We start from the raw sequence: 13,197 nt of genomic DNA, 5'->3' as shown, positions 1-13,197 counted from the left end.
CGCCTTCCAGGCAGCGGCTGCCTGGAAGGCTCCGGTGAGGGCTCAAAACACCATCGAGCACACACCGTACACCCCGACACACCGTTCACCCCGACACCCTGTCACCCTGACCAGCGTCGTACAGATATTTTAATCATATATACAAGACCGTTTAGAAGTTTGGGGTCACCCAGATAATTTGGTGTTTTCCATGTAAACTCTCACTTTAATTGATCAAATTCTTGCAAAATGAATATAAAATCTAGTCAACAAGTTGATGAGGTTATAAATAATGATTTTTATTGTAAATATTAATGTTGTTCTTCTTGTGGCTCAAAGGAAGGCCAGTTTTAGAGCTTCTCTCACCAGCATAACTGTTTTCAGCTGCACTCACATAAAAAGGGTTCTCAAGGGTTTTCTACCCCTCCGCTAGTCTTCTAAGGCGATAACACAATGTACCATTAGAACACTGGAGATGGGCCTCAACACACCTCTGGAGAGACTTCACTAAACACCAGAGAATAGTCATTTAACACATTAACTATGTAGAGAGTATTTATGATTAATTTAACATTATCTCAGTGTGTGTGAGGAAGCGGTTTAAAAGTCACGATGAGGACAGGAACCTCCTCCTCCTCCTCTCTCCCCGCTCTCTGATTAATGTCCGCCATCTCCGGCTCTTTGCCGAGGTCGAGGTGATGATGCAGCGTTTTTTTTTGTTGCAAGGAGAAGAAGCGCCAAAAATGCTCTTCCGGGGCTAACGTCTCGGTCTGAAGGCTGCGAGGCATGTGCCCAAGTACGACTACGATCACGCAAATGTTGACGTTAAAACAAAAGGGGGGAGGGGAGGGGGTAATGACCCTTTTCTCCTCGGGGGAACGAGTGGAGTGCGTGCAGGAAGAATCACGGGAGGAGGATGGGAGTTAGGGGGAGACAGATGGAGGTTAGAGGAGGTTATGGACTGTGTGTAATGCATCAAGGATTATGACGGGATATAAGATCCTTCGCTACGCGTTGGAGGGGGCGGGGCTTAGCGGACACGTGTACCGTGGCTCTGGACAATTTTTAAGTTTTAGGGATTTAGGGTTTATTTATTTGCACAATTCAAGCAATAAAAATAGAGAAAATTTAAATCACTGTGCAGGAAGAGGTAAGAAAGCCTGCACCTATGTAATATTCAAATATTTACAAAATTAAATAAAACATAATATGAAAGATGCATGAAATAGAAAAACTATAGAAAAATAATAAAATTGCGTCTCCAGAAATACTTTTTTTAAAAGTCCAAGCAAATAGAAAGATGGCCGCTTCCCTTCTAACGATGTCAACACAGGGTTCACACGGTCATGGAAAACCTGGAAAAGTCATGGAATTTTTGTATGTTTTTTTCCAGTCATGAAAACGTTTTGGAAAAGTCCTGGAAATGTGTTTTATTCATATATGTTCATTTACGCAGAGTTTTAAATAATCAATATGTTTTTAAAAGAAAGTCGCTCAAAATATAAGCTTTTTCTTTTCTTTATTTTAATCAAACTATTGTCTCTCATTAATTTGTGTGATTTTAGGTTTTATACTGTATGCTTTGGAATTCTCATTGTTAGTTTAAATATGACATTTGATAATTTTTTCATGTTTACACCGAGATTTAAAAAAAATGTTGGTCATTGAAATTTGGTAAAACGTCCTGGGCTCCCATTGGTCCCCATGTGACCTGTGTAATGACTGATGAGTGGGTGTGGCCTCAGCGAGGAGGACACGTACATCGGATACCTGCCGCTCGCCCATGTGCTGGAGCTCAGCGCCGAGCTGGTGAGCGTCGCCCACGGCTGCCGGATCGGATACTCGTCACCGCAGACGCTCGCCGACCAGGTGACGAGGGGTGTAACCAGATTCTTCTTCTTCTTCCTCCTCCCTCTCCTCCTTCTTCTTCTTGTTCTTCTTCTCCTTCTTGTTCTTCCTCTTCCTCCTCCTCCTCCTCCTTCTTCTTCTCCTTTTTCTTCTTCCTTCTTCTTCTTCTTCCTTCTTCTTCTTCTTCCTCTTCTTCTTCCTCTTTCTCCTTCCTCCTCCTCCTCCACCTTCTTCTTATTCTTCTTCTTCTTCCTCAAAGTCAACCAAGATCAAGAAAGGAAGCAAAGGAGACACCAGCGCCCTGCGGCCCACTCTGATGGCGGCGGTCCCGGTACGTGAAGAACATCAACGTGTGGCGTGCGCCGTGCGCCGTGCGCCGTTAAAACCTTCACATCGCTCGCCCCTTTTCTTACAGAGATCATTTGATTATTTTATGGGTTTTTTTCCTCACTTTTGATTGAGTCTCACAGCTCTCATGTCTAGCCCCAGTTGACAGAGTTTACGATCTTTGCCGTCGTCTTGTCGGACGATTTTTTAATGTTTTTTAAATGCATTAACTTAAAGTCGAGAGTGAGAGATGCAACTCTTTAAATACGGAGGTATGACGCAACTTTAACTTTAACTAAAACATTTAAAAAGCCGATTAAACCCCCGACAATATATCATAATCCCGTTGTTGCTCTCGTTGGTTTGAATGTAGGCCGACTAGTTCTCCCCCTTCTCTCTCACATCATGCCCGCCCCCCCCCCCCCCTCCTCTCATCTCCCAGTGGTCGTAGTGTAAAGGCCAGAGGGCCCCAGTGTCTGGAACCATTCACAGCTGTAAACAGAACGTGAGAAAGCCCCATGTGGTTATCCCCCACGACACACTCACACACACACACTCACACACACACACACACACTCACACACACACACACACGTACAAGTTATTTGCTGTGATATGACAACGGGCTGCTGCGTGAATCCTGTGTCGACTTCCTCTCTCACTGCTTTACCCACAATACACACACAAACACACACAACACAGACACACACACAAGGACCAGCTGTTTTTTGTGTTTTAGTTGTGTGTTTTTTAACGACGAGTCCTGCTTTTGAATGTATTTTCGCATCTCGAGTCCGCTTTGCATCACATGAAACAGCGTGCGCACAAACACACGACTTTCACCCAGGAGACCGCTGTTCAGGTCCCGGAAGAAACTGAAGATAACCGAGTAAATTTGTCGTCTTTTCTTCAGTTTCGTGTCAATTTTACGACTTAAATCTTGTGTACGACTTTTCTCCCCGGCAAAAATCTGTGACCCCCTAATGGCATAATTGAGATTACCGTTTTAGTTATTAATGTCGTAGAAGTCAAGACGTCCAAGCCAAACACACAAAACACTTAATTCACTCTCATAAACCCACTTTATTCTAAAGTAGACATACGTATGTCCCCTTTAAGGAATGTGTGGGTTATTTTTCTTCCTTGCAAAAGGCGAATAATGCAATGTCAACCTTTTTTTATTGTATTAGTAGTCAAGCTCTAGATTCAAGATTCAAGATTCAAGATGTTTTATTTGTCACATACACACACAGGGTGTGCAGTGAAATGAAAGTGGCAATGCTCAGCAGGAATGTGCAAGGGCAACAAGTACACACTATTTACAAATAAAAAACAACACAATATTTACAGTAAGTGTGTGTGTGTGTGTGTGTGTGTGTGCCTAAGAGGGGCAGTTGTGTGGGTCTATGTGGGGGTCCTGGTGAGGTCGGAGTTCACAATCCTGATGGCCTGAGGAAAGAAACTCCGTCTCAGTCTCTCTGTTCTGCAGCGTGACTACGGAGGCGCCTGCCTGACCGCAGCAGCTGAAACAGTCTGTTGTTGGGGTGGTGAGGATCCTTCATGATCCTGCCGGCTCTGGTTCTGCACCTCCTGGTGTACAAGTCCTGCAGGGTGGGAGTGTAGTTCCAATAGTGCGCTCAGCCAACGCACTACTCTCTGCAGAGCCTTCCTGTCCTGAGCGGAGCAGTTGCCAAACCAGGCTGTGATGCTTCCTGTCAGGACGCCTCTACAGCTCCAGAGTAGAAGGACTGAAGGATCCTCTGGGAAACTTTAAATTTCCTCAGCTGCCTGAGGTGGTAGAGGCGCTGCCTTGCCTTTCTCACCAGAGTGTCTGTGTTTGTTGACCATGTCAGATCCTCCGTGATGTGGACTCCCAGGTATTTATACCGCTCACCCTCTCCACAGTAGTCCCGTTAATCCCCAGTGGTGAGTACGCCTCTGTTGTTGTACCTTCCTAAAGTCCACAATCAGCTCCTTAGTTTTGGTGACATTCATGATGAGGCTGTTGTCCCGCACCAGAGTGACAGATCAGCAACTTCCTCCAGGTAGGCCTTCTCGCCGTTGTCGGAGATCAGGCCCACCACCACTGTGTCATCCGCAAACTTGATGATGGTGTTGAGCTGAACCTGGCCACACAGTCATGTGTGTACAGGGAGTACAGTAGGGGCTGAGGACGCAACCCTGGGGATCCTGTGTTCAGGGTGAGGGATTTGAGGTGTGTCTGCCCACCCTGACCACCTGTGGCCTGGCGGTCAGGAAGTCCAGGATCCAAGCACACAGGGGGTGTTCAGTCCCAGCTCAATCAGCTTGCCGCCAGTCTGGAGGGACTATGGTGTTGAAAGCTGAACTATAATCAATGAACAGTAGTCTCACATAGCCCCCTCTGGCTGTCCAGATGAGAGAGTGTGGTGTGCAGTACCTGGGAGACAGCATCATCCGTGGATCTGTTTGGGCGATAAGCAAACTGCAGCGGGTCCATGGAGGAAGGGAGGAAGGCGCAGATGTAGTCCTTTATCAGCCTCTCAAGCATTTCATGACCACCGAGGTGAGGGCCACCGGTCGGTAGTCATTCATACATGCTGGAGAAGCATTCTTGGGCACAGGGACAATAGTGGATCTCTTGAAGCAGGCGGGACCACGGACTCAGCCAGGAGAGGTTGAATATTGTGGTGAACACTGAGCTAGCTGGTTAGCACAGGTCTTCAGTACTCGCCCAGATATGCCATCTGGACCTGCAGCTTTCCTGGTGTTCACCTCAACAGAGCCCTCCTCACACTGTGCTCGGTCACAGAGAGTGTGTGTTCATCCCCAGCGGTAGAACTCACCGCTACGCTAACGGTGTTGTTGTTAGTCATGAGCTAGCGCTGTTGTTGCTAGCCTCAAACCGTGCATAAAATGAGTTCAGGTCGTCCGCTAGGGATGCGCCGGCACTCACCATAGCGCCGGGTCTGCTCCGGTAGTTTGTGATAGTCCGTAGCCCCTGCCATAGGCGCCTGGTGTCGCGCTGCTCCATCTGTGATTCCACTCTGTCTCGGTACCTTCTTTTGGCGCCTTCACCGCCTCCTCAGTCCATAGACCGCTGCCTTGTACTCGCCCATGTTGCCGGATACAAGACCGGAGTTATAGGCAGCAGTACGGGCGCTCACAGCTTCACGGATGGATCTATCAACCCACGGCTTTTGATTAGGAAAGACCCTAACTTTACCGTGGGGACGATGGTGTCCGTTAAGCGTTGCTATGAGGCTCATTGCTACTTCCAAAACTCGCTGACGCCACTGGAACTGGATTGGATCATGTCCCAGTCGACAATACTCAGAGCGCCCTGTAGCTCAGCCTCTGATTGGTCAGACCACCGCATTACGTTCCTCGTCACTACCGCTTCCCGCGATCCTTTGTTTATACTCGAAGCAGAAAATGGCGGCATGGTCTGATTTCCTAACGGAGGGAGAGAGACAGCCTTATAGCCTCTCTTGAATGGCGATAGCAGTGGTCCAACGTTCTTTCCTCTGGTAGCACACGTAATGTGCTGGTGAAAGTTCGCATGACTTTTTAGGTTTGCCTTGTTAAAGTCCCCAGCCACCACCACAGCCGCTCGGGATACTTGTTCTGATGCCGACATAACACATCATGTAGGTCCGATAGTGCTACGCCGGTGTCCGCTTGTGGTGGAATGTAGACGGCTGTGGTGATGACCGAGCTGAACTCCCGGGAAGGTAGAATGGACGGCATGAGATCGTCAGATGTTCCAGGTTCGGCGAGCAGGAACGAGAAAGAGTCTTAATGTTCTTGGGATCGCACCACATGTTGTTCGTCATGAAGCAGACCCCTCCACCCTTAGATTTACCAGACTCTTCCGTTCTGTCTGCACGGAAAACAGAGAAGGACTCGGTTGGGCATATGACTCGATCCGCACCAGCGGGTCAGCTAAGTTTCCGCCAGACAAAGATGTTACAATCCCGCATGTCCCGTTGGAATCTGATCTGCCCTAAAATCATCCATCTTATTTTCCAGAGACTGGACGTTAGCAAGAAGGATGCTGGGCAGAGGTGGACGGTGGGCTTGAACTCTCAGTCTGTTCAATTCCGCCCGCTTCCTCGATGTTTTCGCCGTCTTCCCGTAGCGGCTCCACTGCTGTTGTTGTGGGTTCGCCTGCGACGATCTCTGCCGCCACGCTGGATCGATGGAAAAGTGGACAAAACCCTTGTTTTGGCAAAAGTTTATGTCCAAAAGTGTGCTGCGGTCGATGTTGTTAGTGCCGATGTTTGTGGCGGCAAAAAGAAAATATTAAAAATAAACACAAAAACTAAAAGAGCGCACAATCTCCGCGGAGCTGCCGCGACGGCGACTGGACACTGCCGCGCCATCTCACGTTCTGGTTCCAGCCTCTCAGCCTCTCAGCCTCTCAGCCTCATTATTCCATTAACACAGCGTCGCCGTGTTGACCTCTGTGCTCCTCTGGTTTTATGGGTCACTTGTGAGTAATCCGTGATGCAACCATAGGACATCATGCAGGTCACACATCGGGCTCCAGCGTTCCTCTTCTTCCGTCCTCTAACTGTTCGGTTTTTTTCTGTGTTTTTTTCTCGAGCTCTGGCCTCTCGAGCTTAAACATTTTGGCGATTGTGATCGTACCGTCAGGGGGAGAGAGATGGAGGTGAGAGGGGGTCACGGACTGTGTGTGTGTGTAATGCGTCAAGAAATATGACGGGATGGATCCTTCGCTTCGCGTTGGAGGGGGCGGGACTTAGCGAACAGGGGGCGGGACTTAGCGGACGGTCAATTTGCACACACGTCTATACTGTGACTCTTGGGAATTTGGAGGATTTAGGTTTATTTATTTGCTGAATTCAAGCAATGCAATTACAAAGTAAAGACACATAATGGAGATAGGAGACAAGAGGAGGCAGGAAGCCAACTGGGCTTCATATGTGGAGTTTATAGTTGGTCTACAGATATTTGTGATATTTCAGTTTTTCTTTTTTAATAAATTGGCAAACATTTCTAAATTTCTGTTATTTTCTGTCAAGATGAGGTTCTGAGTGGACATCAAGGAGAAATAAAATGAACTTTTTTCATTTTAGCAAATGGCTGCAATGAAACAAAGAGTGAAACATTTTAAAGGGGTCTGAATACTTTCTGTACCCACTGTATATCTGGTTTGTATGTCTTCATCAGCTCCTCTCAGTCTTTATAATATTGCATTGAGTCTCCTATATCTCCCCCCCCCCCCCTACAGGAGATCATGGATCGCATCTACAAGAACGTGATGACCAAGGTGGAGGAGATGAACTGTGTCCAGCGGACGCTCTTCACGCTGGCGTACAACTACAAACTGGAGCAGCTCGCCAAAGGAAACAGCACGCCTCTCTGCGACAGGTGTGTGTGTGCGCGTGTGTGTGTGTGTGTGTGTGTGTGTGTGCGTGCGTGTGTGTGTGTGTTCTCGGTGTTGCTCTCCGGGTGACTCTCTCTCCGCTTCCTTTCTCCCTGTCCGTCCGTGCAGGCTGGTGTTCGGGAAGGTGCGCTCCCTGCTGGGCGGCCGGATGCGGGTGCTGCTGTCGGGCGGAGCGCCGCTGTCCGCCGCCACGCAGCGCTTCATGAACGTGTGTCTGTGCTGCCCGGTGGGTCAGGGCTACGGCCTCACGGAGACCTGCGGCGCCGGCACCATCAGCGAGAGTAAGTCAGCCTCCGAGTTCAGAGAGAGAAAAAAGAAATGGGGGGAGTGCGTATTCCGTTTGTCCGAAGCGCGTCGGGGTCACCGGAGACATTTGGGAAGCCCGGGATCGGGGATCCACTCCACCGCCATGCAGCCCCTAGGAATGTGAATAATGAATAAGCATTAGAGTAGTCAAGTCACATTACAGTTTTTCTCCATTGCTTTGGCTCAATTCTTGAAACATAAATTACATTCTCAAAGCTCTTAGTGCATTTGGTAAAATAGCCTATATGGTTCAGCACAACTACATAGATCCCCTTCAAAAGGTCATATCTCACCCAAAACAGTTAGCTCAAGCTTCAAACCCAAATCATTTTCTCATAAAAATAGTCAGTGCCCCCAAAATGAAAACTTCCTTCTCGATTGCTGTGGCTCATCTCTCTTGAAAAAAAGGACATCCTCAAAGCTTTAAATACATTTGCCAAAATAACGTAGATGGTTTAGCAAAACACTATGGCACACCTGCAAAAGGTCATATCTCTCCCAAAACAGACAACTCATCAGTCAAAACTAATTCCTTTTCTCATACAAATAGTCAGTGCCCCCAAAATGAAAAGTCCCTTCGTCATTGTTTAAACACTGCAGGTCAAAATGTTTCGATGTTTTGTCAGTATGGCAGTGGACCATAGAAATATCCCTCATGTGCACATTTCAATCTTGGCTTAGTCCTTTGACACTGAATGGTTACTGTAGGAGATGTTGTCTTTCCAGAATACTATGTGTATCAAACAGCACAAAGATTCATTCAAGAGGAGCCAACAAGGTTTCACATCACATACTGTATTGCACTTATACTGCCATGGAAATTGTTACAGTAATTGCAAAATAGAAACAGAAAATGTGCACAGCAAAAAATAGTGTCAAACAAAAAGCACATCAAAAATAAAATTAAGTATAGCCTACACTACTGTAACAAAACATACAGTAGGAAAGTAAAGCAAAGCTGGAGCTCAAAGCTGGAGTTCATCCTCACTCTCCTGCTCATCCTCTCGCTCACGTCTGTCTGGACACAGATTTTCGTCAACATCGCATCTGATGTTCTCCCTTGCTATGCAACGGGGGAAGAATCGCCGTGCATGACCCAACCATCCCCTGCACTGATCTGCTGTGACATCGGCACAAGCAGCATCCATTGCCTGGAGAATGGACCCCTGGTTTAGAGTCCGATGCTCATGTACTCCTTGATTAGTAAAGTTCTAGTTGCACCTGAAAATGAAGCCGATGATCCAAGAGATCTATATTACAGTATATACCATGATGTTTTTCATGGTATTATGTGCCTGAACGATTTTGACAGTGGAGTGAACTATTGTGCAGGTGATGATGTACACAAGGAAATTATGCCAAGATGTTTTGCAGAGAACAACCACTTGACTGAGAAGCAACCGTCGGTTTAGACCAGCAAGATGTATTCAATTGGTAATTGGGCTAACTGAAGGCAATTGTACCTAACCGTTTGCACAGATGTGCTAAATCATTTGAAATGTGTGCAAGCTGTAGGCAACTGTACTTGTCATTTGCAAGGAGTTTCTAAAACAATTGCAATTTGATTAAAGGAATGAGAAATTCAAATCTGTTATGAACAAGTTCCCAGTGGTTTGGAGGTTTGCACAAGTTGTTTTGAGAATGTAATTTCTGTTTCAAGAATTGAGCCAAAGCAATGGAGAAAAACTGTAATGCAGGCTAAAGTAGTCATGGTGACTGTGGTTAGCAGGTCGGTCTTTCAGTCAGAGGGTTCGGGGTTCAATCCCTGCCCTAGTTGTTGTGTCCTTGAGCAAGACACTGAACCTGTATCGGTATCTGTGTCTTTGGCGTATAATTGTAAGTCAAAAAACACAATAAACACATATTTACCAAAATAAAACCATAATAAAATAAGTTACAAAAAAACCATAATAAACACATGTATACAAATGTAAAATACATGATAAAGACATAGTTACAAATAAAAATATATAATAAAATCATAGTTACAAACAAAAATATATAATAAAATCATAGTTACAAACAAAAAACATAATAAACACAGTTATAAAAAAACACATAATAAACACATAGTTACAAATAAAGAAACATAATAAACACATAGTTACAAATAAAAAAACATAATAAACACATCGTTACAAATAAAGAAACATAATAAACACATAGTTACAAATAAAAAACATGCACATAGTTACAAATAAAACGTGAGTTTTTGTGTTTTTGTCCTAGAATAAGTGAATAATAATTATATTAAATTAACGTGGTCATCTGTCTGTTGCAGTGTGGGATTACAGCACTGGGAGGGTGGGGGGGCCGCTGGTCTGCTGTGAGATCAAGCTCAAGGACTGGCTGGAGGGTGAGTGACACACACACACACACATGGGTTCTCAAGGACACGCATCGGCCTTTTGTTTTTCCTTGTCTTTCTTGAAGTATTCATCAGTTCATCAACTTCTCCACCGTTCCTCTTGCAGAGACCTTGTAAGGAGAAGCTTCCCTTCCTCCACTCCCCAAAACAACCTCCATCTTTTTATTGACTCATAACTCTTTTTTATTACGCCTGATACTTATCGAGTCGAGTTTATCTCCCTCCTGCAGAGCAGAAATATAATTTTTAATGAACAATAAGCACGTCTGGGTTTCTCTTCTTCTCTTTTCATTTTTGCATTTTTCATTTTCGCAACCCGCCGGTTTTACAGGCGGTTACCGTAAAACCGACAAGCCGCACCCGAGGGGAGAGATCCTGATCGGAGGCCCCAACGTCACCATGGGGTACTACAATAACCAGGAGAGGAACCAGGAGAGGAACCAGGAGAAGAACCAGGAGAAGAACCAGGAGAGGAACCAGGAGAGGAGCCAGGAGAGGAACCAGGAGAAGAACCAGGAGAGGAACCAGGAGGACTTCTTCACCGACGAGGACGGCCAGAGGTGGTTCTGCACCGGAGACGTCGGAGAGTTCCACGGAGACGGCTGCCTCAAGATCATTGGTGAGGGGGGGAAGGAGGGAGGGATGGAGGGAAGGAAGGAAGGAGGGGGAGGGAGGGAGGGGGGAGGGAGGGAAGGAAGAAAGAAAGAAAGGAGGGAGGGATGGAAAGAAGGAGGGAAGGAGGAAGGGAAGGAGGGAAGGAAGGAGGGATGCAGAGAGATATGGATGGAGGGAAGGAAGGAGGTAGGGAGGGAGGAGGGAGGGAAGGAAGGAGAGAGGGAGAGAAGGAATGAAGGAAGGAGGGAGGGAAGGGGGAGGGAGGGAAGGAAGGAAGGGAGGGAGGGAGGGAGGGAAGGACCTATTGACCTGATGACCTGTTGACTTGATGACCTGTTGACCTGATGACCTGTTGACCTAATGACTTGATGACCTGTTGACCTGATGACCTGTTGACCTAATGACCTGATGACCTGTTGACCTGATGACCTGTTGACCTGTTGACCTGTTGACCGTTGGGTGTTTACAGATCGTAAGAAGGACTTGGTGAAGCTGCAGGCGGGCGAGTACGTGTCCCTGGGGAAGGTGGAGTCCATGTTGAAGAACTGCCCTCTGGTCGACAACATCTGTGCCTACGCCAACAGGTGTGTGTGTGTGTGTGTGTGTGTGTGTGTGTGTGTACTTCAGTATCATCAACTCCCTGAGCATGAGGTCATGTCTCAGTCTCTAGTTTCAAGTCTTCTTCTAGACAGCATGATGTCATCATTTATACTTTATGGTCATCTAGAGTCACACAGACCATAAAGCAGGGGACGCTTTAGGGGCGGGGCTTAAAAGGTGATTGAAAGGTCTCTACGTCACTCCTCCTCAGTCCAGATATGGTCACTTCCTGTTCATCGGTTGCAAAAAAGCCAAGATGGCGGCAGCAAAGTTGCCTTAATCGAGGCTTCGTGAACGTCTACTTCCTGTAAACGGCCCTCTAGGAGCCAGCCTCCAGTGGCCATTCGAGGAACTGCAGTTTCTGGCTACGTAGAACAAAAGAAGCAGATTTAAAGATGTCCGATGAAGGTCAGCGTGGCGCTGACCGCGGCGCCGCCCTCTTGTCGCTCCGCAGCGACGAGGCGTACGTGATTGGCTTCGTGGTGCCCAATCAGAAGCAGCTGCTGGCGCTGGCCGAGCAGTACGGCATCAGAGGGCCGTGCGAGGAGCTGTGTGGCAGCGCCGCCATGGAGGAGCTGGTCCTCAAGGTGCTCACCGAGACCGCCACGGCAGGTAGGGGGGGTCAGAGGTCAGAGGGGAGGGGGTGTGTGTGTGTGTGTGTATGTGTGGGTGTATGTGTGTGTGTTTGTGTGTGTACGTGTGTGTGTGTGTGTGTTTGTGTGTGTTTGTGTACGTGTGTGTGTTTCAATCAAGTTTCAAGTTTCAAGTTTTTATTGTCACATCCCCTTTTATACAAGTATAATCGGTTTGTGAAATTCTTATGTGCAAAACACCCGACAGCAGTAGCAGACTAAAAAAAAGAATAAGAATGAGAATAAACTATACAATATCCACACAAAAAAAAGAAGAAAGTATTAACAATATATATATATAAAACAATGTAATAGAATATACATCATGACAATATATACAGGACTGTCTCAGAAAATTAGAATATTGTGATAAAGTTCTTTATTTTCTGTAATGCAATTAAAAAAACAAAAATGTCATGCATTCTGGATTCATTACAAATAAACTGAAATATTGCAAGCCTTTTATTCTTTTAATATTGCTGATTATGGCTTACAGCTTAAGAAAACTCTAAAATCCTATCTCATAAAATTTTATTATTTCCTCAGACCAAGTTAAAAAAAAGATTTATAACAGCTGAGTGTTTGTCAAGGCTCAGGAAACCCTTGCAGGTGTTTCGAGTTAATTAGACAATTCAAGTGATTTGTTTAATACCCTACTAGTATACTTTTTCATGATATTCTAATATTTAGAGATAGGATATTTGAGTTTTCTTAAGCTGTAAGCCATAATCAGCAATATTAAAAGAATAAAAGGCTTGCAATATTTCAGTTGATTTGTAATGAATCCAGAATGCATGACATTTTTGTTTTTTTAATTGCATTACAGAAAATAAAGAACTTCATCACAATATTCTAATTTTCTGAGACAGTCCTGTATATATAAAACAATGTAATAAAATATACACTTTTTTGAGACAATATATATATATATATGTATATATATACAATATATATATACAATATATATATATATAAAACAATGTAATAAAATATACACCATGGCCATATATATTCACAGAATATGTTCTGGTGTATAGTGTTAATGAGGGTATCAGTCCTTGTTCAGCAGCCTGATGGCCTGACTGAAGAAGCTGTCCCTCAGTCTGTTTGTGCGGCACTTGATACTGCGG

General features: G+C 45.7%; 1 protein-coding gene across 6 annotated transcripts in view; it reads left to right on the top strand.

The window, feature by feature from the left end:
- Positions 1–13,197, top strand: part of acsl3a (acyl-CoA synthetase long chain family member 3a) — a 38,653-nt gene that overhangs the window by 21,055 nt on the left and 4,401 nt on the right. For all 6 annotated transcript variants that reach the window (XM_056440555.1, XM_056440557.1, XM_056440553.1 and 3 more), the window contains 8 exons: positions 1,725–1,848; positions 2,087–2,158; positions 7,391–7,530; positions 7,655–7,827; positions 10,134–10,208; positions 10,552–10,839; positions 11,305–11,419; positions 11,890–12,047. In XM_056440555.1, the coding sequence (XP_056296530.1) occupies positions 1,725–1,848; positions 2,087–2,158; positions 7,391–7,530; positions 7,655–7,827; positions 10,134–10,208; positions 10,552–10,839; positions 11,305–11,419; positions 11,890–12,047 (1,145 nt within the window). The remainder of the gene's footprint in view (positions 1–1,724; positions 1,849–2,086; positions 2,159–7,390; positions 7,531–7,654; positions 7,828–10,133; positions 10,209–10,551; positions 10,840–11,304; positions 11,420–11,889; positions 12,048–13,197) is intronic.

Source organism: Pseudoliparis swirei, chromosome 20, assembly GCF_029220125.1.
Source record: "Pseudoliparis swirei isolate HS2019 ecotype Mariana Trench chromosome 20, NWPU_hadal_v1, whole genome shotgun sequence".
In the NCBI taxonomy this organism is placed as follows: domain Eukaryota; kingdom Metazoa; phylum Chordata; class Actinopteri; order Perciformes; family Liparidae; genus Pseudoliparis; species Pseudoliparis swirei.
Note: the sequence above shows the minus strand (reverse complement) of the source record. Positions and strands in the feature narration are given on the sequence as shown.